Here is a 24110-nt window from a genome sequence, read left to right on the forward strand (position 1 = left end):
TAATAGCGCAGGATCTTTCCGCTCGCTGCGCTTTCAGATGCAATTGTAGATCGAAGTCAGCCGTGTCACGTTGAGCCAAAGTGAATTCCTAACATCCAGGACGTGGCTGTCTACTCCGGACAAATTGTATCCAATCACCCTGGGGGAATTCGGTTAATGTCGCGATCCAGTGCCGGGGTGCGGAGGGAGAAAACAAATCAAACCCTCCACACAGAGAGTGAGGCTTTATTAAAACATTTCACACAGGAGGGGTGGGGGGCGAGAGAGACATTGAGTGAGGGAGAGATAGATGAAGTGACAGAGGAGAGGGCAAGGAGGGAACCGGGGAGCACTAGAGGGGGGCGATATGGGGAATTAGAGAAAGGAAACAGTCAATGTGGATTGCATGGGGCACATCTAATTATTTCACTTTATACAGTTCTCCTAACAGACCTATAAGGATAAAACATGCACAGAACACATATATATTCATATATTAATTGTATTTGCGGCATATTGGCTACCCTAGGTGTCGACCGGCGGCAGAAGACCGTGAATAAATGATCTAATTATCCCAAGTTATGAAACACGGTTGAACTTCAGACATTTATTACAAGTCAATTAATAGCGGCTTTGCGGTCACTTTAGCTATAGTAATTGAGCACTATCTACATGAGCCTATTCCAGGACCTATTCGATATTCATTTATCCAACTATTAAATAATAAACCACGAAAATGATCGAAATATAATGTGACATCATAGCTCCACACAGTGTCCAGACATACCTTGCTGTGTCGATCCAAACCAAGACAAGTGGAAAAAAAACTCAAACAGAAGTCTTGAACTTTACGCCTGTATCTCTCTACTTTACGATGGTGTGTCGGGTGGACGCCTTTCTCGGTGTGCAATGGCGAAAGTAAATAGACCGCTCATGACGCGTTAATTGGCGAGGCAGCATCATCTTCTGCATGGCTATAGAGAGGCAGACCGTTATGGGTTTTGTTTTGAAAAATAGTAGCATTCCATTGAGAGCTGGAGTGGTGTTTCAAATGGGCCCAAACTCTCCATCGAATTCCTTGCATTACTGTGTGTGAACCCGTGTTATATGTACGCAAAGGGAAGAGAGTGGGTTGCCTTTCGACTCACAATAAAAAAATACATCAAGAATAAGTATGTGAGTACGCTGTTTATATATTATTGTTTTTATCGCTATTATGAACACATCAATAATGTATATGTTATCACAAGAGACACATGTTCAAAAATAGCAGCCTCTTGTTATTTTGTTGCACAAAGAGACAGAGAGCCTTTCATAACTAGGCCTACAGTAAAGGAGAGAGAAAGAGGGATGGGGGGGGCATGCTGGTGTTGTGTGTGCTGTTGTATTGTATGCAATTCGAAACGGGGTGACAGTGGTAGAGGGAAGACCGGCTGGACAGATTTGCGTTCACGCCTGATCGGTTTCTGGAGAGCGGGGACGTGTGGGTAGGGAACCGGAGCACCTGGCCTAGCCAAAACATCCCGTCTCGTTTTATTGACAGCCTGATAAGCGGGGCCAAGCCGTGCCGTTTCCAGCACGGATGTCGAGAACCCTGCTGCGTTGCACGGTTTCGCGGCCCCTTAATGGTGGTTACTCCAAATAATGGTCCAAACACAGCCAGTTATGACCGCTCCTTACCTGCGCCGCCCGACCTCTTCCCGAGAGACGCGCTGTGGAGCTGTTGCCCATTTACTTTCCAACCTCCTGTTCAAATTGACTTAAACGTCAGAGGTTGTGACATGTATCTTAAGGCTTTTAGTCCGTCTTTCTAAAGGAAAAACTGAAAGCACATAACGTGTTAGGGACAAATAATAGATTAAATCTGCTCCTCGGCAATACATGGACTAAGATGAATGCATCACATAAAGATAAAATGAAGCTGTTCTGAAATGTTTTATAATCGATTTATATAACAATCACAGTGAAGGAAAAGTGATCATTTTAGGTTGCCATAGATTAGTCTCCCAAACCAGTGTTAAAATTAATTACTTACTAAGGCATTTATTCATTTTACACATGTTTTGTGAAATATTTTTTTTTTAAAGGATAATTGGGGTGGGGTGGGGGGGGGGGGGGCAAGGAATGTTCATTTTTACCTGTCAAGTACACAGAGTGAAATGTATGGCTACAAAAAAATTTACCCATGCGTGCAGATTGTGCTTGTTGTCGAACATCCTGTATAATCATATCCTGGCTCAGAGGGTCCCGCGTTTAATTCCAGTGTCAGCTGCACATTTCTTTTCAGTTTGACAGACATTTAAAATACGGCACCACATGGCGTAGGCCTAATTATAACGTCATTGCGAAATTCTGTTGCTGCAGTTTTATTGTGGTTTGGGTATTTCTTTGGAGAATTTATGGGCTATCGACTTGGAATTGTATTGCTATGAACATGTGCAATGCATTTACATATAATTGTATTTAATATTATTATTTTGTAAATGGGATCCTTTAATTCTGTCTATTCAAAATGCTCCTCTTTACTTAGAGTACAATTCCCCAACTCCTTAAATTTTTATTCGTAAACATATAATTGAATGTTAACATTGCATTAGAATTAACATTTAGATGTTTGTGTATCTTACATGTGTAATACTCCAATATACAAGAAGTACGGGGGACTCAGACACAAGCTTTTGATGTTCCAGGGAAGTCCTAACAACTAATTTTGGTTTGCAGGGAAAAGAGGTTAAAGCCTTCGTGGACATGGGTCAACTGACCCATCAAAGCTTTGACACTCTGTTACAGGACCAAAGGATTACATTTGCCAAACTTGTCAGTAAATTGTGAATTAGGCCTAGTGAAAATAATTAACCAAATAATATTTTATTTTTTAAATAAAACTATCCAATCATTTTCAGAAACGTTTTGCATGATGTAAAAAAAAATGTCGAATTTACAACCAGCAGCGTTTAGTAGCCTAATAACTTGGACACATGTAATCAAGTGGCTTTTCTTCTGTCAATGTCCAAGACAATGAAGACTGTTGGTCGAATTGAATTGTGACCAGGGCATGTGTTCCATAGGAACTTCACCATTTCCCGGACAAGTGCCATGGAAGGTGACGTAGTCCCGTCGCTCTAGCCAATCACTGCCAAGTTGAGGCTGACGCCAAGGGAAAGTTGGTGGTAAGCGCGCTGCGTCTTTTTTCACTCTCATTGACATTTCAACTCAGCGGAGAATCCGAATGTAATCTGGACCCATAACTTTAACTTGATTTGTTACAGCAACTATTTTTGGAGGGTGAAGGAGCGAGTGCTGGTATCAGCAGGATATCGGTCATTGGTCTGCGCCCTATATACCCTATCCCAGGTGAGTTTCTATGCATCCGGAGATGTAGCCTATATACTATGTCGCATAATGCTTTGAGATTAACTTTATGAACCTTGTATATAGTTATATGCACATCGCAGTACTTTCATTGCATTGGATTGAGAGGATTTCGTTGGCTGCTGCGCGTATTCTGTACGTGGGCGTCCGCTGGATGGTAACATCAGTTTTAGTTTTTTTTGTGTCTAAGGCTTACTTAATGTTACAGTGCATCTGATGACCGTATGAAGGTATTCGGTGGAGAATACATAAATTCAACGATACATTTAGAGTAGGTTAAAAGAGGAAATCCCAGTGTCGCTGGAATGGAAACACTGTTGCGCATGCATGGCCTTTTGATGTGTTACATTTGTGCTTTTCGTAGTACAGCAATAGCTAGGCCCTCTTTGAGGACTCCGGTAGAATTCAATTAGCTGTCTTCACTGAAGTAGAAAGTAAAACGAGCTTTTAAGAAATGTTATTACGGGCTTTAACGCGCTCGGAACGAAGGACAGACATGGACATAAACCCTGACATGTTCGGAGCAATTGAGGCTTTGTCAATTCCAACAGTTTGAAGAATATAGTCCTGAACTATCCAAACCCTCTTTGAACAAAATACAAAAAAATAGAATAAACCCGTTTTAGACTGATTCACGTGAATGCCTATGTATATTTAAGGGAAGTATTCTCTTGCCTTAAATGTCCCGATGAAATGAAATGTACTATTTTAGGCTTAAAAACGATAATGTAGATTTAAAGTGCTTTAATGTCAATAAAATATAGTGGACAGAAGCTTAAGATCAATAACTGAAAAGGGGTTTTAGGATATCAGCCGTAAATCGCAGTTACAGGCCTACAGTTGATTTTATAACATGCAAGAGCGCTGTGATCCACACTTGGTATGTTCTGGTGCGTAATAAGTCTCAGAACGTGTCCCGCGCATCCAAGTCCATCTGGCCCATTAGTTATAATTTGTTAGTGCGTTTCTCCAGCTGCATCACCTCGGAACAGACCGTCTTCTGCCAGGAGAGGGCTTCACGTTCCACACTACAGCTTTCTCGCGTCGTCAAACCACTTTCCCTGCCAGACGTCACAGTTGAGATTAAGAACGCTCCTTGCAGGAGTTTTCTCAACAACAAAAAAAGAATAATAATAATTTCAAGTTCATAACATACGTTGAAGTGAAAAACAAAAATAATAATAAATATTACTTACTAAACATAAACTTGAATTTAATATTAAAATGTGTTAGATCAGATTTTTTTCTCTGCCCGGGTACTGCGGTAAATGAATGAAGAAGAAAATATGCATAAACAGTAAAAGACCAAGGCAAGAGCTCTACCACCGCACAACAACTCACTAAACCCACTAAACGAAAGGGGTAGGAGTTAGCAAAAGAATCGCTGGTTAAAAACTAAAATTGTGTAGGCCAAATAAATGTGTTATCTTGCCAAAGCTTTTAAAATAAATGTCCCTCATCTTAATGATGGGTATACATTAAATACAAAAGACTAAATTAAATATTTTTATAATTCAATAATAATAATAATGATAAACATCGTAAAAAATAAGTATGCAATAAAAGTATTATTTGTATACTTTGTGCTTATTTATCATATACATCTTTCTAAAATAATATTTGTTTAATTTAATGGAAATACCTTATTTAATGTAATTAACAGAAGGCCCAACAATAATATAATTACTTCACTTATTAATATCCCATTTAGTATATTTTGTAATTGAATGTATTTTAAACCCTGTATTAGCCAATCATTAGGCCGTTGCATATTACATTTAGAAATGCAACAACTGGCAAATGCATCATCCTAATCTTCTACTTTAGTGCAACGGTGACTGCTAGGCCCCAACTGTATATTGTCATGCAGAAGTGTCCTGAGAGTCGCTGGATGATGAAAACTCCGCCTCCTCCACAATTAGATGATTATTGAAATGATTAAGATTTATTTCCCATTGGCTCAAAGGTCCTCTGTGCCTAAAGTCCAGATAAATTAATGGAGGCAGCCATGACTCCACTCCTCAGTTGTTTTCTAATATAACTTCCTTTCTCGCTCTCTCACTCCCTCCAAGCATGACGTCAGCCGTGCTCACGACTCCCTCCTCCCTAGTCTGATTTGTTTTGTTAAAAGTTTTTCGAGGGGCCACAAAGACCACAGCCCCAGGGGAAAATAGCGACAAGATTAGGATTTATTTTCAGGGCCTATGGCATTAGTTGCTGCTAATCCGAATTGGGCTAATTGCTAGCTTCTATACAGTTACTCGTTTAACAACATTTTCACACTTACCATGGAGATGCTGCTGTAATGCACTCCCCTGAACAGATATATATATATATATATATATTCCCGTCAACAAGCTTTTCTTTATATGCGTTGAAAGAGAATGATAACTTAGGCCTATCGCTTTTTGACCAGCAAGGGAGTCGAGAAAAACTTATCGTGAGGAGAATGCACTCGGAGCGGATTTACTACTTTCCCAAAGAAATCAATAATCTATTGGACTTATTGTCTTCAGAGAAAACTACTCGAAACACTCATCAGGGATTCTCTCTCACTTAAGCGGGTTAGTAGTGAATTTTCGTCAGCTGCATTCTACTTGCTAGAGGATGTCGATTAAATTAGAATGACTTAATGTGTCCACACATTTTGCCCACCAAATTAGCATACATTTGATATTAATTAATTATTTAAATAATTGGTTAGATTAGCCTAACAATATCTGGACGTATGTAAATTGTATAGGCTTTTCGGCTCAAAAGATAGGCCTACATTAAAGTCACCAAAAAAGTAAAGTATTGTCTTCGGTGCATTAAACATTATAAGATTTGTGAATCTATAAAATCAATGTGCCTATAGTTCCCATTTGCTTCACTGTATTTTTTTGCGACAACGATGCATGGGGCTGGTCAAACTGTCACATTCACCTTATCAACGTTTGTTGATTACTGGCATGTAATGTCAATTCCCCTACTTTCACAAGTTCGTTTACATTAAGAAACGAGTTGAGAATCAGGAGTAATCAGGAATAATTGTCATTCAGAAACACAGAAAAAGAACTAACTGTTAACGTCAAAACAAAGTGAAACATCACAATGATTGATATATCTAGTCAAACAGACCAAGTTAGTAATCCAACAAACAGTGGACAAGAAATGGGAGAGAAAATCTGGGTTACTTAACAGCTAGTTTGGGGAGAAACTTTTGGCAGAGGTGTTTTTCTTGTTCCTCATTGGAAGACTGGGTGACAGTTTATGCTGGTTCTCGAGCTCATTATCCCGCGCGCCCACTGAGGCCCCCATTCAGGCCTCGCGGTCCCCCTCTCTCTGGCAGCGTCGTTTGTCTGCTCATTGAACGCGTAGTTAGGAATCCGATGGTTGTCAGGGAGCCCTCTTTCACCTCCGAGGTAGTTTATTGATGAGCTCTGACTTCTCTGACTTTTTCACATGTCAAAGAAAGTCAAGTGTAGGCCTCCATGACTTCATTTCATGCTCTGCGCTCTCCGAAAACCTAAGAGATCCCCATCCCCTCCCCCTCTCCTCCTCTTTCCCCCCTTTTTTGTACCCCCATTTTGCATTGGGTTGTTTCACACAACCATACAGCTAGCATTCCCCCCTTCAACACAGCTTTGGAATAAGCAACAGGGACTCCCAGCATTGAGACTGGTGCTACGCAAGCTACGAGTGTAAGCTCCAATACGGGCTCCGAGGGGTTGCTTTCGGGTGCGCTGAGGTGTGCCCTAATGGCCAGGCATTCAACCAGCGCAGTTAGGGAGCGTGTGGTCATGGCTGCAGTCATTTGCCTTGATTTATTTACGCGTGTTATTTGCTGTCAGGTCATATGAGTGAGGTCGCCCTGTCCTGGAAATGCGTGTATAAAAAGCAACAGAGCCTGTCTAAAAGCAGAGGACCATTACGCATTGCGGCGGCAGGCGGAGAACGGTGTGTTTTTATATGTTTACAATGTCCCTGACAGGCTGAGCGGTCAGTGAAGGAGATACCAAAAAGTAAACAAAGGCACGTGGGGAATGTTTGCGATTCTTTTAAGCGAGAAGGCCTATACTGGAGCCCACCTTTAAGTCAACTTCATACACAAAGTAGTTTCTCCTTTCAGAAGCAACAGCTGGCAATGGGAAGACCTCTTCAACTCATATGTGATCAGTAGCTCTGATTGCCATGGGCCACATCACTATGTAATCCAAGTAGAACCATTACAACCATTGCAACAGCCATTTTTTTTTATCTGAAACGTTCTGTTGTCATACAGACCTCAAGTAAATATTTTACTTTCGTATTTTGTTCCAATAAACTTAAAGTGGACTAGTAAAAACATAGGCTTACCATACGCATAACAAATAAACATTTCGAATGGAGGGCACCTGTGCTATCATTTTAGCTGTAAAACATGCCTGAGTTTCCCATCACTACCGAGCCAACTAAGCCTCTGCTGAAAACCGGGCCTTTCCTCTCTATCCAATGGGCATGTTTGCTTTTCAGCGGGCAATATTCAGCTACCGGGGGAGAGAAGCGGAAAAGGGGGGTGCATGTGTGGGCTGATTAGTGTGTTCTGGAGACCGGTATCTCCTCTCTCTCCCCACCGTTTCCCGCTATGGCTTTGGCGGAGGGAGAAGTCTTTACGTGGGGCTGATGATGACAGAGGTCGCCTAATGGGCAAGTGAAGAGCGGCGGAGGCGAGACAAGGCACAGTGCACAGCAGACCAGGAACACATACAGTAATACACTTACCATCACCAATCAGCACCGGTGTGTTCTCTCGTTTAGCCCCCAACCCCCTTCTTTTCTTCCACTCTTTCCCTCCCTCCCCTTCGCTTCTCCCTCTCTCTTCCCACTCTCTCATTCGCTCGCTCTTTCACTCACACACACGCGAACGCACATTCTCGCTCACTCTGTGGTCCTGACATCTGAGTTCACTGTCAATCTCTGTCTCCTTCGCAGGGATATCCCTTCCATCTCCACTGAAGATCACTGGAAAACTATTTTTTCTTGTTGCTGAAAATCTACCACAAGAAACTGTCCTACATTTGTCCCTTTTCTGTGGCGCGGAGAACTATTTGACAAGGACTTTAGACAGCGGCGCAGGATGCCTCAAAAAGGTGAGGAGTGGACATATTCTAATAAAAAGTTTGTCTGTACATTTCAGCCTAGACCGCAACCCCACTACCATACATACATTAGATTGGTCACATTTAATGCTAAACACTCAATCATATCATTGAAAACAAGTCTATGGTTATGATTAAAAGTGTCGATATTATTATTAATGTTATTATTATAATAAACATCAAGGCTGCAGACTATAAGCCTAGCCTGTGTAGGTTGGAGTTTGTGTAGCATAGCCACTGCTACTGTACTCTCTACTCAATTCCTACTGGAATGGCAGAGTACGATTTGAAGCGGAATTCCGGGTTGCTTTCCTGTTTTTTATGTGCTCTTTAATGCTCGGTAGTGTTGGTGTTTACGGATAGCTTAATGCGTATTTATGACAGCAAAGAGTAAAAAGTCACGTTAGGCCAAGACAGTGATCATCGTGGAAAATGGGGAGCAATGACCCGTTGAGGAAAGGTGTCACTTTGATTCATAGACAGCGGAGTCACCCAAGCGCTTTCGCTAAAATGCACCTAGAACAAGCGGGCTTACTTATTTTCTTTCTTGTTTGTGTGCCAAATAAAATATATCTCAAGTTAACTCTTTTCCTAAACTCGCTTTTCCCCCTTCAAAGCAAGTGGAGATAAAACTAGGCAATTATTTATTATAATCTCTACAATTATTAAGTTTCCTTATAAGTACGCTAATACTACCTAATCGAAACAAAAACAAAAAAGTTAATCAAGTATATAAAAGATCAAAACATGGTGCTATGAATATAATCTGTAAAAATATAAATAAATAAAAATCGACATTCACACCAACTAGAAAACTATGTCCAACGAAAGTGTCAGAAATACCTAGATTTCACAGTTATTCTCATCATAAATCTTATCGTTTTAATTTATGACAAATTAACATAGACTATAAGCCTGACAAATAAAACGAGCTAATAACCAATTATTATATGAAAGATAACACTAAGATTCTTTGTGCATGTAAATGCCTGCTGCTCACATCTTCCTACCGAGCCATTGTTGACATAGTAATGTATTTCTGCATTTGAATGTTGTGAACTCAGGATCCAGCAGCCTGAATAAGCATGTTTAATTAAGGCGATTGTTGTTACGGATTAGCTACTACTAAAGGAAAAGAAATGCAGATTAGACCCTTGTTAACCTCAAGGACAACAATGGCAGAGTTTTCGACCATAAATAAATGATTAACTGGGCCGATGATGTCATGGAATGGGAGTGTGACACGGATGAATTTTCTAAACATTGTGCATTAATATTTTTTTCAACACGGATAACCATTTCAGATTATTTTACCATTCGCCAATGGCGGGGTGGTTAATTTAGTGCCATTGCACTAGCCACATTACAAATAAATGTAAATAACTGAGAATTGCATTTCTATTTCTATTCTAAAATAAAATAAAACATCTTTTTTTTTGTGCTCCTAGTGACCCTTCGGGTGTTTTCTAATAGGCTGCATCAAAAAACAGGACTGAAGAGAAAAAGTAGCCACTTTTTCTCCCCAAAGTGTACACCCCCGTTTGCAATACAACTGTTCTGATAAATTGTAAAATGGCCTTAGAAACACGCTGTTTTTCAATAGGCAACATTTTCCAGAAAATGCTTAGGTCTTAATGCATAACTCAATGCGTGTTTCCAAAGTGTAGCTTCAGGCAGGAATACACAGATGCCCACAACAGGTTTGTTTAGGCGTAAAGACACAAAATTCGGACTATTCCTTCACTGGGCCCCTTTTTAACCGTTCGTTTGAATGGGTTCTTTATTGCGTTTGTCTTTTCCCAATTGAGCTCCCTACTGAGCTGTTGTATCTTTTTACAACCGCCTAACAACTCTCACCAGCTACACAATTATTTCCAGATATTTATAACAAGAAATTACTTTTCCATTTCCCAAAACGAAACAAACAAAACCCACATTGGGCTACGGGCAACCGAGGTCACGTCGTCCGCTGTGCAAGTGAGAAGGTGTTGTGGTGGTGTGTATGGGCCCAGAGGGGGTGTAGGCATTCGGGTCTTTGTATTCTGGAGTTGTTGGTACGTTTAGTGGGAAGCTATGTTTCTAGTTGCTGAGGCCGAGTTGTGCGCCCTGGGTTTGGGTATAACAGTTGAAAGGGGCGCATTGTTGGGACTACGGCGGGCATTGTGCGCCGGCCTCTAACCCCTCCTGGTTTGTACTTTCGCTGGGCAGTGAGGCGAAGTAGACAGAGTGTGTCACTGTACACTTTAGACTAGAGGGGTCAAGAAAGGGGAGGGAAACTGGTAAAACGAATATCATATTATCTACCATTGATACAAGGCTAAATGTGAGAATTTAAGACTGGAAATATCTCCTGTGGACGCTGCATTAAGTTTATATAGGCCATGTTTACAAGCCATTGACTAGAACAGAAGAAAAACCCAGTCAAGGAATCAGAAACAGGGGATCAGTAAACAAGCATGCCATGATGCACGCACTAATAGAAATCCTCTAACTTATTTGCTTCAGCATTTTCAATCAGGCTAATAAAACGGACAATCTTTTAACGTTGTTTTGGCTACACAAAATAAAGAACAGAAATGTACCAAAATATATATATTAGCTGATTTATTAATTAGGATCCGAATTAAATTATTTTAATATTTTTAGTAGGGTTTAGCTGTAAAATGTAGGACACAGTCTTCTCTAGGGCTGTACTAATCCTACTGTTTTGCTTTGTCCTATAGGGAGACATTAAGATTGGCTAAATTGTTTTAAGCGGACAGTCAACTCTGTTTCCAGGCAAGTTTAATGCTAAAATATATATTTATATATACAATGGGGATATGCCAATTAACATGGATCATGGCGAAGTTATAATGAAAGAGCAACATTGTGGTGGTATTTTACCAAAGTATCCGCCGTAATTGCCTTGGAATTCGAAGTAACCAAAAGGAAAAAAATAGAGAACATATATTACATATATTTGAAAAAAATAGAGAGAACATTAATTAAAGTATTTCGGCATTTGAATACTGCCATTATAAATTGTAATGTTGGTACTAACCATTATTGTTATTTCCTTATGACGCATAGAATACCACAACCAATCCACGTGGGAGTCTGGCGTAGCCTCAATGATGCAGAACAGTAAGTAGATTTGCATATTTCTGTTTTTAAACGATGATACTAAGCGCAAGTGGAGATATGAATGCATGCAACCACAACATTGACAATCCTATATGTATTTTTGCACCTTTTCCTTCAACATAAACATATTAGCTTTAATGCCTTGTTTTCCACGAAAACGTACTGCCTCAGTTTATGTATTTTGTTCAATACTGTCTTGATTTTGATAGTCCATTGTTTAAATATTTCCTCATCTTCATATATATGTTAAGCATGTTATATGGCCCATTCCAGTAACTGAACATTGAACGGTTATAGTATAATTATATGTCCTGTTAATTTCCACAGATTGTTTTAGTGTTCTGCTATGTGCACAGAGAGAGAGAGAGAGAAAGCGCGAGCGAAAGGGAAAGAGAGAAAAAAGAGCGAGAGAGAAAACGAGCGAGAGAGGGAATAGGGGGTTGAAGGGGGAGATCTTTCTGCTTGAGTTGGTATTAAATAATTGCACAGCCGTCTGCATTAGTGTTAGGGCTGACTGCCAGGCTGCATACACGATTAGCTGGGCGGAAAGGGAAAGGACATTGCATGAAACATGAGGAATACCAAATGTTTTATGTAGATTAGTCTCCTCGTGGACAGAGCAGTAGTTAGAATGATGATGTCCACATTATAAGAACAGAGTAAAAATTTACACATACACTTAAGGAAGGAAAAACATGTTAAAACACTATATTGTCTTACATGGGCGACATAAAGGAAAATATACTGTGTGCAGGCCTATTATATTTGTTAGAGTGTGTTATTTGGCTGGATTGTTTAACATAATAGCCCATGTGAGTAACTGGCGAAATTTACTGAACCATAAAGGATAAACATAACATTATCTTCTCTCTTGCTGCTGGACAAGAGGTGTATGACATCTGTGATGAAGGTGTGTGGAATGATTTTCGATTTGCTATTCTCCTCACCTTGATGACGTGTCTGTGCTGTAACTTGTGTTCATATAGCCACATTTTGTATCTGTCTAAATTCAATGTTCTTAGCTAGATCACGTGTAGTTTCTAGGGCACCTTGTTATGTTGTTCTGTAAGGTTAATGTGAAGGTTTATAATTTCTATGAAAATTAGGAATTTGATTTTGTTCAGTGTCAGGTACAATTACAAAAGGCTCACCAAACATGTCCTGTCAGATTATGACAATTGGTCATTGTCTAAGTATATTTATTTGTCTCATAATTCGAATGTATAAATACATTGTCTATTTTGAAACGTTAAACAAATGGGTAGCCAATAACACACCGTACCCCACCTTGGCACAAGTGCCGCGCTTTGCATTGACAAAGTGGGTAGGCTAATCGCTGACAGTGTTTACTGAGATAATGTTTAAACGAGGCTTTATCAAAGCTGTGCACTGCCCCCTCTGCCCGGGACAAGCGTTAATGGGATGCTCCCCTGGCTTGGCCGGGGATTTCTGGTGCGAATTGCCGAGGAGATATCATTGGGCCAAGCCCTATAGTGTTGTGTAAAGGTCGCCGCGGCCTCCGTGGCTTTTGTGCTAATAACTCCTGGGTGTATATGGTGGGGAGCGTCCAAATTGACACCATATGTTTTCCTATTAGTCAACTAGCAATAGAATACAAGGCGCATAATCAGCGCCAGCGGGCGAGAGCGACGCTGCTAGCCGTAGGGAATTGGACCCATGATTAAGACTTAACCTTTGAAGAGCAGAAATTGTATGTGATGTCCTTATCTGACGGCTTTATCGATCCCGTGGATTTATATGATAGTTATACATCTGTTGAGGTGACGGTGCCGCGGTGTAAACCCGCGGCGCTCAGCTGCTTAGCGCCGACAAGCCAATTTGAGAGCCAGAAGTCTATTAATTCCACTTAATCCTGGAATTACCAAAGAGCAAGAAGGATGATAATGGATTTTCTATTAAAGGTCTACTTAGAAAAATAATCATTAACCACGGTGGCCAAGGAACTGTGTTTGATTCTGTTAAAGAGATTTATCACCCAAAACATGGCATTGAATTGGCACATGACATTCGTAATGCATATTGGTCCATTTACAGAGTACATAGCACAATGCAAGCCTACCTCTAAGCAGAGATAGCCCACTGATTTTACACAACAGGACTGTAGTGGCTGTGAGGATTTGTTGCCAAATACAAACAAGAGAAAAAAACTAGATGTCAGTTTTAATATGTTGAGAATCCAAGCGCGCCCTCGTTGTTGTGCCCGCGCGTCGCCCCTGGCCACCTTAAAACGAAGCCTCCCTCGAAGGGTAAACGAGTAGCGTCCAATTTTGTCTGAGTGATATCCAAATGCAGACAGAGAGGGTCGTTTTATCATGCTACTATTTGTCGTGACGATGCGTTTTTCAAAAGCAGAGCGGTGTCATAAAGTGACATGCCTGCCACAAGTGCTCCAACTGATCTTTTCAATTAGCCTTCCATGCATGATCCGAGGCGACTTCCGCCTATTTCCAGAAATTAAGCTCAAACTTGACGTGCAGCTAGCTTTATTTTAAAGACAAATGTCAGCCAGGCTCATCATATTTTCCCCCTCTTCTATATTTGGAGCTTATTTATTGCTAAGGAGCCTCTGCTCCCAGAGTCAATGTAGCAGGCGGCAGCACAGGGGAAGGGAGCGGAGAAGTAGAGCACAGCCAAGGCACTCCGGGGAGGCATCTGTCCCACTTGGCTTCAGGTTTGCTGGCTCTTTCGATGCTTTTCAACCTCCTCGTCAACTAGAAACCTACCTGAATATTCGTTTTAAAATTATTTATATTCAGATAACATTTATTGATTTTTGTATATTTAGGACTAGGCAAATCGATTGTGTTTGGTTGCATTTGTGTTGATGTGTTGCGCAACGTGTACATTGGAAAGGCGGAGAGGAAGATTAGGGGTTTTCATTTCGAAGTTTGGGAAAGGCTGAATTTGGTTGGCTTGCTCGGCGAAATAATATTAGTCACCTCTCGTATGAATAGCTGATTTCACCTTTGAATAGCTTATTTAATCTCAGTTGGATGGAGATGTTTTGATCCAGATCATTAGATGCTGCTGACGCTTAATCAATGCTCTCTGTATGTTGATTCAAGGCTATTGAATTACAGTGACAATTCTCCAAAGTGGGCTTGACCCTGAGGCGCTGATAACAATAGAACTATTGAACAAGAAATAACTACTACATATTTATTTTGCGGAAAATTGGAAAATTGTCCAATTAGGCTGTGTATCTCGCGTTTTATTATAAATATATTTTTTGTTAACAATGAATGCCATTCTTTATTTTCTTATTTTTACTCTGAACGCTAAACATTCTAAACGAAAAGCATTAATTGACTCACTTCTATTTTGTTATACAATATATTTTGTGATCATAAACTTATATTGTTACAGTGGAACCGTAGCATATAACGGGGCTCTCCTTTGTCTCCGTTCAGGTCACAGCGGTGTGAACCAGCTGGGCGGTGTGTTCGTTAACGGTAGACCGCTACCGGACACCACCAGGCAGAAAATCGTCGAACTTGCTCACAGTGGTGCACGGCCGTGTGACATCTCCAGGATTCTGCAGGTGACAAGGGCGCATTCTTTCTGTCTAGCGTGGGATACAGTAGCTTTCAGTGTGGTTTCCAAACGTCTTTAGGCTACCAAAAATAAAAATAATAAAACAAGAGCCTTTTATTAAACCCCCCCCCCCCCCCCCCCACAATATGTATGGCTGTAAGAAGGCCTGCATATTTTGTTCTCATTATCTATGTCCTATTCAAATTAAATTAAGGGTAATCGTAGGCCTAAGCCTACCACGTATCCCCTAAAACCGGTTGCATTTTAGAAAGTGCATTATCTGTTATCCTATACCATTTAAGGCATATTTTCTGTTTATAGACCCATGATGACTCAAAAGTCCAAGTGCTGGACAATGAAAACGTAAGCGTATTATTGTTTGACGTAATCTTAAAAAATTCGCAACTAGTCTTAAATAATGTATGTGAATTGTGTCTATTGTTTTCTATCCAGGTGTCCAACGGGTGCGTGAGTAAGATCCTGGGCAGATACTATGAGACTGGCTCCATTAGACCGAGAGCGATTGGAGGCAGCAAACCGAGGGTAGCCACTCCAGAGGTGGTGGGGAAGATAGCGCAGTACAAGCGGGAGTGCCCGTCTATCTTCGCCTGGGAGATCCGAGACAGACTGTTGTCAGAGGGGGTCTGCACCAACGACAATATACCCAGTGTAAGTGCAGTGAGTGTAAGTTATGAGCATGATTTAATTTACCATCTGAATTTTTTCTCAGAGAGTGGACGCAAAAGCATGCATGACGAGCAGCCGACCGTTTAGTCATGAGTGATGGGAAATACATCCATAAGTCTACATATTTACACCATATGATCTGCATGAGTTGACTTGTGGAGGCATGCAGGCATTTTGTGATTTCGAAATATTTCGTTGTAATAATACGTTTTGACCAGATGCATGTACAAAATTCGTAGTTTATTTTTAAGTACATTTTCATGGTTTATCAACAGTATAAAGTTTTTTTCCCACTGTTAAATATTAACAAGCTCTGTTAATATATTTATTTGCAGCTCAATTGTCAGGACTGACCTAGGCCTGTGTGTGGTTGCGCATGTCTATTTGTACGCCTAGTGATCGCGTGCCTACACACCACCAGGGGTGGCGGCACATTTTCAATCGTAGCGCAAAACAAGGCTTTCTATTTTGTTTGTCTTTCAGGTGTCATCGATAAACAGAGTCCTTCGCAACCTGGCTAGCGAAAAGCAACAGATGGGCGCAGATGGCATGTATGACAAGCTGAGAATGCTCAACGGTCAGACAGGAACTTGGGGGACCCGACCCGGCTGGTACCCCGGAACTTCAGTGCCAGGACAGCCCAGCCAAGGTGAGCGTTTATCATTAAATGATGGCAATAACTAAGACTATATAAGACTATATTATATATATATATATATATATATATATATATATATATATATATATATATATATATATAGTCTATATATAACACAAATGTCTGCAGTTGTGCCAGCAATGATTATAATCACCATAATATAATATAAATTTGTATCAACCTATATTCAAGGCCTTCGGTCTTGATTTGAAAAAACCTTAGTCATATAGTTTCTGAAAAACAATATTCACGGGCCATGTGTGGTTGGACAATTCGGAAAAACCTGGGCATTTACCGAAGATTCCCGAAATTTTCCAACCTTACATCCATATAAAAACATTTTTAATTGTTCCGAGAACAGGGTATGGCGATGCAAAGATTAACTGCAATGTTTTACCCATATCTTCGCGTCTATTCAGCAACTCTGAGTCACTTTATGCAAGGGTTCTGACAAGAACATTACGTAATTGACTGGTTAGTTACTTTGCGGGTATACCTTGGGATAAGCTAAAGTCACCAAATATGTTCTGCAATAGAAATCTTAAAGCCACACATTTTAATGAGATTTGAGCATTTGGTCATAACAAATACATTAGGACCGTTCATGATTGGTCAGCATATTAAGCAGGTACCTATTGCCAACATGCTTTGATGTCTTTCGAGGACAAGATTCCCAATTAATCGTAGTCAATTAGTGAACGGCCAATTAATCAGCGGTCTCAATGCCTCCACTGTCTCAGACCGGGATGTGCGTGACAGAGGCCTGTCCTTTCAACGGAGGTGTCCATCCAACAGCCCGCATTTCCCTGCTCTTCTGGCTGGGGGAAAGGCCTGAGGGCAATGTGCGGGATATCAGTACAAAGGAATGTTTTCCTTCACACGCAAGGTTCGGTAATGAGAACAGGCCTGCTATGTATAATTGCTCATTAGACATAGCTTTGTCTCCCGTTATGGTGACATGCAGGAGTGCCTAGTTGGGGAAGACTGATGGAGACATTTTCCGCAGGAGACCCCTGGACATGGTACGACATGGCAGGGCAATTACAAGAAACTAATTAAAATCAGACGTATGTGTATATGTTCGTTCTATTTTCGTTCTGTATTCACTTACCACACACGGACGGAAACGAATAAAAATTACAGGCACAAGCTAACAGCCTATGCATTGACAGGCTGAGTATATGTTTTTCCACGAATGTAGTTTGCTGTGAGCATAAAGGCCATTAATTTAGCCTAATGTTTAGGCTAACCGAGCTTTGTTATTATTTGTATTTGAATATTTAATTAAAATAAGCTTACCTGTGCCTATATGGTAATATTACTGTCTATTTTACAAAATAATTCACTCAGTTTACACTTCGTTTGATTTCATGTATCGTAATTATTCATTATTGCAATAATTATAATTATAGTAGGCTATAAAAATGTTGAATGCCTTAAATGCAATATTGTTTTTCAAATAGGTATTTTATTCCCATCTTTATAGTTTTATTTCCAGGATTAATGTTCAGTGGGCTCATTAGGTTCAAACCATAAGTGGAGGCTAGGTCTCCAAGGAGAGCGAAATATGGTCCCCGTCTGACAACAGCTAGGCAACAGTGACTAAACTAATGATTACGAGGAGTCTGACAGGAACCTGAAAGCAGACAACTCTATCTGGAGACGCAATAAAACTCAATTTATTTATTCGCTTCGATTTCATACTGTCATTCTACTAACTACATTCTGTAGGATTTAGACACTTCCTCTTTCGGTCTAATCTGTTTCTTAAATCTCTATTTTGACTAAACTGTGTCGCAATTGGTTCGCTATCTCCTTTTGATGCTTTTCCACCTCACTGCCCCAGACACCGTAATACCAAAGAATGTGTTTTAAAAGAAAACAAATAGCAAACCTAGCGTCAGTAGGCCTGGAAAAGGGATCATAGGAATAATAATAGTACATTCGCTCGTTACTGCGGATTTTCATTCGAGAATAGATATCTATAGGACACTGGCAATGAAAAAAAGTACAAAAAAAATCTTGATTGTCATGATCACACATTATTTCGAGCGAGTTTTATGGGTTGCAAACCCTTGCTATTTATTTAATTTCCTATAGCTTTAGCAAATTCATGTCTAGAATTAATTGGCTACCTTAGTCTATATATTGTGTCATGGATCCAAGCCTGCGACAGAAGCGTTGAGGTATAGCCTATATATTTGCGTTCACAGTATTGTTATTACGTGGTACTTTTATTGTTACCAACCCAATATTTCATAATGTTTTATGTACATTAGGTTTGATCCTATGGCCCTACAGTTGTTCAAATATGAATATAAGAGACAATAAGGCTACTGTTATATCAGTTTTAAACAGGTAGAGTAGGCCTACACAAGCTTTGTCAACTCAGAAATGTTTCTCCATAGGCCTACAGGTGCTACTAACCTGTGAAATAGCGTAACACGCACAAAAACATCTAAAAAATAACTTTTTGCTTAATTTCTTATGCATACATTCCTTTTGCTTACTTTCTAATGTTCAGTGTGACAATACTGTGAAATAACACGACAGGCATTAGTGGATAAGCCTCGCCCTAGAACAGAAGTCCCCTATAGCCCTACTACGGACAACCTGAATACGTGAATAGATATGCCTTATTCAGGTTGTACAGGGGGTTGCATGCCCTCTCCTCACTCATTTGTTTCCAATTGAAGACAGAAATCCTGACTGGCGTTTAGCCGGCCGGGGGACGTGATTAATGATGCCAGTGGATAAGGGTTAACACACTGAACTCAAAGCTCTGTTGACCGGTATCCTCGTGTGCACAAAGCACAGAGAGAGGATCCTTTTGTCGCCTTCTTCGATTGTGCTCCATCTCGCTTTCTGGTGATATTCAGCCCACGATGAGTTCGCTAGCCACCTCTTGCTGTGTGCACGGAGTTTAATGGTTTCCCTTACCCGAAACTGCATTGTTTCATTGTGAAAAGAGCCTCCTTCTATTCAAGTGTTGGTGGTCACCTCAATGGCTATACGAACGCCCATATGGGGACGGCCATTGAGGCTCCTCGACGCTCTTAAAAGGGGTAGAGAGTTTGGGTTTTAAAACATCTCAGAGGGCCTGAAAGGGGTTCGCCACATCTTGTCACATTTCTCTTAACCCTTTGAGCACATGTGCCATTGTTGAGTGGTGATAAAGGATCTAAGTTCATGCAGCTTTGCTGAGCAAGGTTATTTTTCCCACAATATTTTACAAATAACTAGTCGGTCTTTTAGTCAGGCTATTGATGTGTATAAAACATGAAGAGATCAATATGTTCGCTAGATCATTAATTTATCATTGAAGACCTATATAGCCTATATCGGTTTTATGCCAAATAGACTTCTATTAGTTGTAAGATGTAAGAGTTTGCTGCAATAAAAAAAAAAAAAACATCGAATTAAAACTAAATTCCTAGAAAATGATGTATTTAGAAAGAAATAAGCCTACTTTAGCAATTTACTCAGAAATATTAAACAAAATAAAAAATTTTTAGATAGTGACGATTTATTAATGAAAATGTGTTTACTGATTATATTATAGATGGCTGTCAATCACAGGACGGAGCAGGAGAGAACACTAACTCCATAAGTTCAAACGGGGAGGATTCAGATGAGACGCAGATGCGACTTCAATTAAAGAGAAAACTACAGAGAAACCGCACGTCGTTCACTCAAGAGCAGATCGAAGCACTGGAAAAGGGTGAACTTGAATTTGCAAGCTTAACGTATCTCTGAAAAAAAAGCAAGATGTAATGTTACATTAACTTCAGTGGCCTGCTCGACAACACAGACAACAATATTTGTGATAGCCTACTAAAGCTAGGTCTTTTCATGTTTTATTACAGAATTTGAAAGGACTCACTATCCTGACGTTTTCGCGAGAGAAAGACTTGCAGCGAAAATAGATCTGCCAGAAGCAAGAATACAGGTGTGGACACATTTAACAATATGCATTTTGATGCCTGGTCTGAAGACGAGGAAAAAGCAGGCACGACTCAGATGTTTAAACGTTCCATTCATGTTTTGAGTCACTTGGCTTTTTGTGCAGGTCTGGTTCTCTAACAGAAGAGCGAAGTGGAGGCGAGAAGAGAAGCTCCGCAACCAGCGTCGTCAGGCCAGTAACTCCTCCAGTCACATCCCCATTAGCAGCAGCTTTAGCACAAGCGTCTACCAGGCAATCCCTCAACCCGCCACACCCGGTAAGTCCGAAAGTCAGAGCAGCCTAATTCTGAGCTTTTGCACAACGAATGTCAGAAGACCTGATTAGTCAAAGGGCCAATCATTTAGTAAAATATTACAGTTGAGCTTCATGTGAGAAAACAGCAACATAGAGCATTTCATCCTTGATCTATCAGCAGCGCAGCGGGACACGTCAAGATTTGTAATATTTAGTTGACCCATGTCTGTTTGTCTTCATTGCACATCTATACATTCCAATTGTAACATACACTTTACGTAATTCTTGTACATTTCCTGCCCTCTTCTATTTGCACTTCTGGTTAGATGCTAACTGCATTTCGTTGTACTGCACTCGTTCTGTTCAATGACAATACAGTTGAATATAACCTAGAAATCTAATCAGTGTTAGATAACCTTTATATTGAAAACTGCACAGGGACATGTTTGGTTTTCTGCATCGAAAATACCATATTTGTGATACCGTTAAAGACCATATTGTGCTACCGAAAAGATCACCTGTGCTACCGTTAATCTGTGAAAAACATATTTTAACCAACGTCTTCACCCTTGTTCCTCAGTATCATTCTCTTCTGGGTCTATGCTGGGCAGACCTGACACCGCCCTCACAAACACCTACAGTGCACTGCCTCCCATGCCTAGCTTCACCATGGCTAACAACCTGCCTATGCAAGTAAGTCGATAACCGGACAGATCTATAAAAGAAAATAAAACTAACTTCCCGGGAAATGTCTAATCTGTGATCTGATCAAAACATTTTAAAATAGTACAGCCACATTTGTTATTTAAAAGACAACAAGTGATCACCCGGCTTCTACCCTTTCCAGTGATGCTCTTTTCTTCAAGTCCTAACAACAGGTCGAGGGGAAAGCCAGCAGCATTCATGATGTTTATAGATGCCTGAAGGAAATACTAGTCTTTCTATATCTATACCTGGGCATTGCTTGTAAGGACTGACTGCTGAGCTGAAGAGGGTATATAGTTGGCTAAGCTAATATATAAACATTATTCTCTCCCTGTCTATAGCCCAGCCAGACCTCCTATTCCTGCATGCTGCCTACCAGTCCGTCAGTGAATGGGCGGAGCTACGACACATACACGCCCCCTCATATGCAGGCACATATGAACAGCCAATCAATGACCACTTCTGGTACCACCTCAACAGGTAGGCAGAAAGTTCATTGTTTCCAAAACAAGCTTGGCCAATAGAAAAGATGAACAAAATTCCAGATAGTTGCTAACTAAACACCTGCCGCACAACCTTTAAATAGGGGGTGCTACAAAGCCACATGGTCACACTTTCATAATTCATGCTTTACATTTCAGCATAACTTGCCATTTAGCTTTTCCCCGTTAATCAGACTACAGACCCATAGCTACCTTTAATTTACACACCATTTTATCTCCCCTGACATTCTAATCTCAGTGGATGAACGCACCTTATTCCATTTCAGCTTAACGTCATAATGTCATTTTAACCACTCCAGACTGGCGGTTTAGTTCCAAGCGATTACATGGCTGTTTATTGAGGGCCATATATACTGCTCATAGTAATGAAGGGTTAATGGACCATTGAAACATTTCCTCTATGCTCAATCACTAATTAATTTGATTCATTTGTGGTGGTATTCTCTGTGAGACCTCAATCTATCTAGCTAATGGAATACTGTAAGTCTTAAACTAAACACTGTAATGGATTCTGCTTCTGTTCTGTATGCTAACGCCCAGGTCACAATATTAAGAGGCCTGTAGTTTTCTGTGGTCAATCTTTACATTCACATACACTGTTTGGATGTGCGCTCTGTGCTAAAGATTTAATCAACTAAAGTGGATATTACATTTGTGCTCCGGCACTCTCCTCTCAATGTACATGTTTTGTGTTACGGTTAGTCTCCCACTATTATGCTCATTGCTTTGGCTAAAGGAAGCTGGAATCCAAACTCCCTTTGCCCAAAAGTGGTACGGTACAATCTCTCCGGGCCATTTTGACTGATGGGCGTTTCTCTTTCCTCTGTCCCCAGGACTCATCTCTCCTGGAGTGTCTGTCCCTGTCCAAGTCCCCGGTGGCGAACCTGACATGTCCCAGTACTGGTCAAGACTACAGTAGAGAAAAGAGCTATTTCACCCTGTGACTGTCCATCCTCCTGTACCAGCCATCGCCCTCCGCCGGCGTCCCAGACATGCATAGAGAGAACTGGAGGAGTGGAGTCTCTGGAAGAACCCTACAAACTACGGGGCTTGGTTTATTCACTGGGACCGTGGGCTGCTCGCTAGCTCCTGGCACATGTGAGAACGCTAGGGGAGATCAACATTTGAGAGAGAGGAGTAAGAAAAAAAACATGGACCTATGTGAAGTGCCCGGTGTAAAAAAAAAAAAAAATGATGGAACAAAACGTCTTTTTTTCCCTTCTGTTTTCAAGTCATTGATTCTTTTTTTCTTTCTCTGGTGTGTTTGTTTGTATATGGCCATGTGTATGTTAACGAAAAACCCAGATCAAGTACTGATAGATGGACTGCTAGAAAGCCATGTTGGTCTGGTGTTTTCATGCGGCAATGGACAACCCGAGAGATTTCAGCCATGACTATTTTTTAATCTGCTTATATCAAGACTTTCTACCAGACGTTTGGCAGTCTGTGGACTCTGGCAAAACCTTTGCATATCACTTGAGAGGAGCGCTGTGGGGAGCAGACTGTGTTTGTTAAACCTATTTATTGGTCGTATTCCTTCAAAATGGACGTCGGCAGAGGAGGACCTGCAGTGATGTGAATCCATCCATCTTGGCCTCAGGTCTTTGAACGTCGCATTATCAGATGAAATGTATGGTTCTGGGTTTACCTGTGGTCACAGAAAACCGCCACTAACAGTTTGCAAGGACAGTGGGACATACAGGACTGATGGACGTCTGTGGTGGATGGATTGATTCTAGGTCCAAGTGAACAGCAATACATGAAGTGGAGTTTGGGGAAAAAGAGTTGATTCGCTAAATGGTAGACTGCGTCTTTGATATAATCAAATTTGTTTATGTTGAATTGTAAGTATTTGTCTTCCCTAGAAATTGAAAGGATTCTACAATAAAATATAATTTTCATTTATATCCCCCAATAATATTCTCTAAATGTTTTCTACACATTTTCATGCATCATAAGAAATAAATTTCTTTAGGTCAGGTAAAATTTGTCTCTTAGGTATAGTTGTAATATAGTGTCCTATGGTCAAATAATTTTGTGCAACTAGAAATATTTAATTCCTATAATTATGATTAAACATGCTTGACAGAGTTTTAAACATACGTGTTTGGCAGTTGTTTACAAGTACATATCAGAATTAATCATTGTTGATTGTAAAACAGACCAAAGCCTTTGTATTTCATCTATTAACATCTATTATGTTATTT

At 40.4% G+C, this 24110-nt stretch overlaps 1 protein-coding gene across 13 annotated transcripts; it reads left to right on the top strand.

Annotated features, from left to right (window-relative positions):
• Positions 1 to 3130: 3130 nt before the first annotated feature.
• Positions 3131 to 23095, top strand: pax6b (paired box 6b). 13 transcript variants are annotated; one of them, XM_020051326.2, is made up of 15 exons: positions 3131 to 3149; positions 3249 to 3333; positions 8305 to 8462; positions 11544 to 11597; positions 12484 to 12507; positions 15029 to 15159; positions 15474 to 15515; positions 15606 to 15836; positions 16323 to 16488; positions 20060 to 20218; positions 20364 to 20446; positions 20567 to 20717; positions 21276 to 21388; positions 21742 to 21880; positions 22737 to 23095. In XM_020051326.2, exons 3-15 carry the CDS (start codon positions 8450 to 8452, stop codon positions 22820 to 22822), a joined length of 1392 nt encoding a protein of 463 aa, XP_019906885.1. In that variant the 5' UTR covers positions 3131 to 3149; positions 3249 to 3333; positions 8305 to 8449; the 3' UTR covers positions 22823 to 23095. The 13 variants fall into 13 exon arrangements, with proteins under 13 accessions (XP_019906885.1, XP_019906889.1, XP_019906892.1 ...); XM_020051330.2 differs by lacking the exon at positions 3131 to 3149 and adding an exon at positions 11195 to 11249 and having other exon boundaries at positions 3186 to 3333; XM_020051333.2 differs by lacking the exons at positions 3131 to 3149; positions 12484 to 12507 and adding an exon at positions 11195 to 11249 and having other exon boundaries at positions 3186 to 3333.
• Positions 23096 to 24110: the final 1015 nt, after the last annotated feature.

This window comes from Esox lucius, chromosome 2 (assembly GCF_011004845.1).
Source record: "Esox lucius isolate fEsoLuc1 chromosome 2, fEsoLuc1.pri, whole genome shotgun sequence".
NCBI lineage: Eukaryota > Metazoa > Chordata > Actinopteri > Esociformes > Esocidae > Esox > Esox lucius.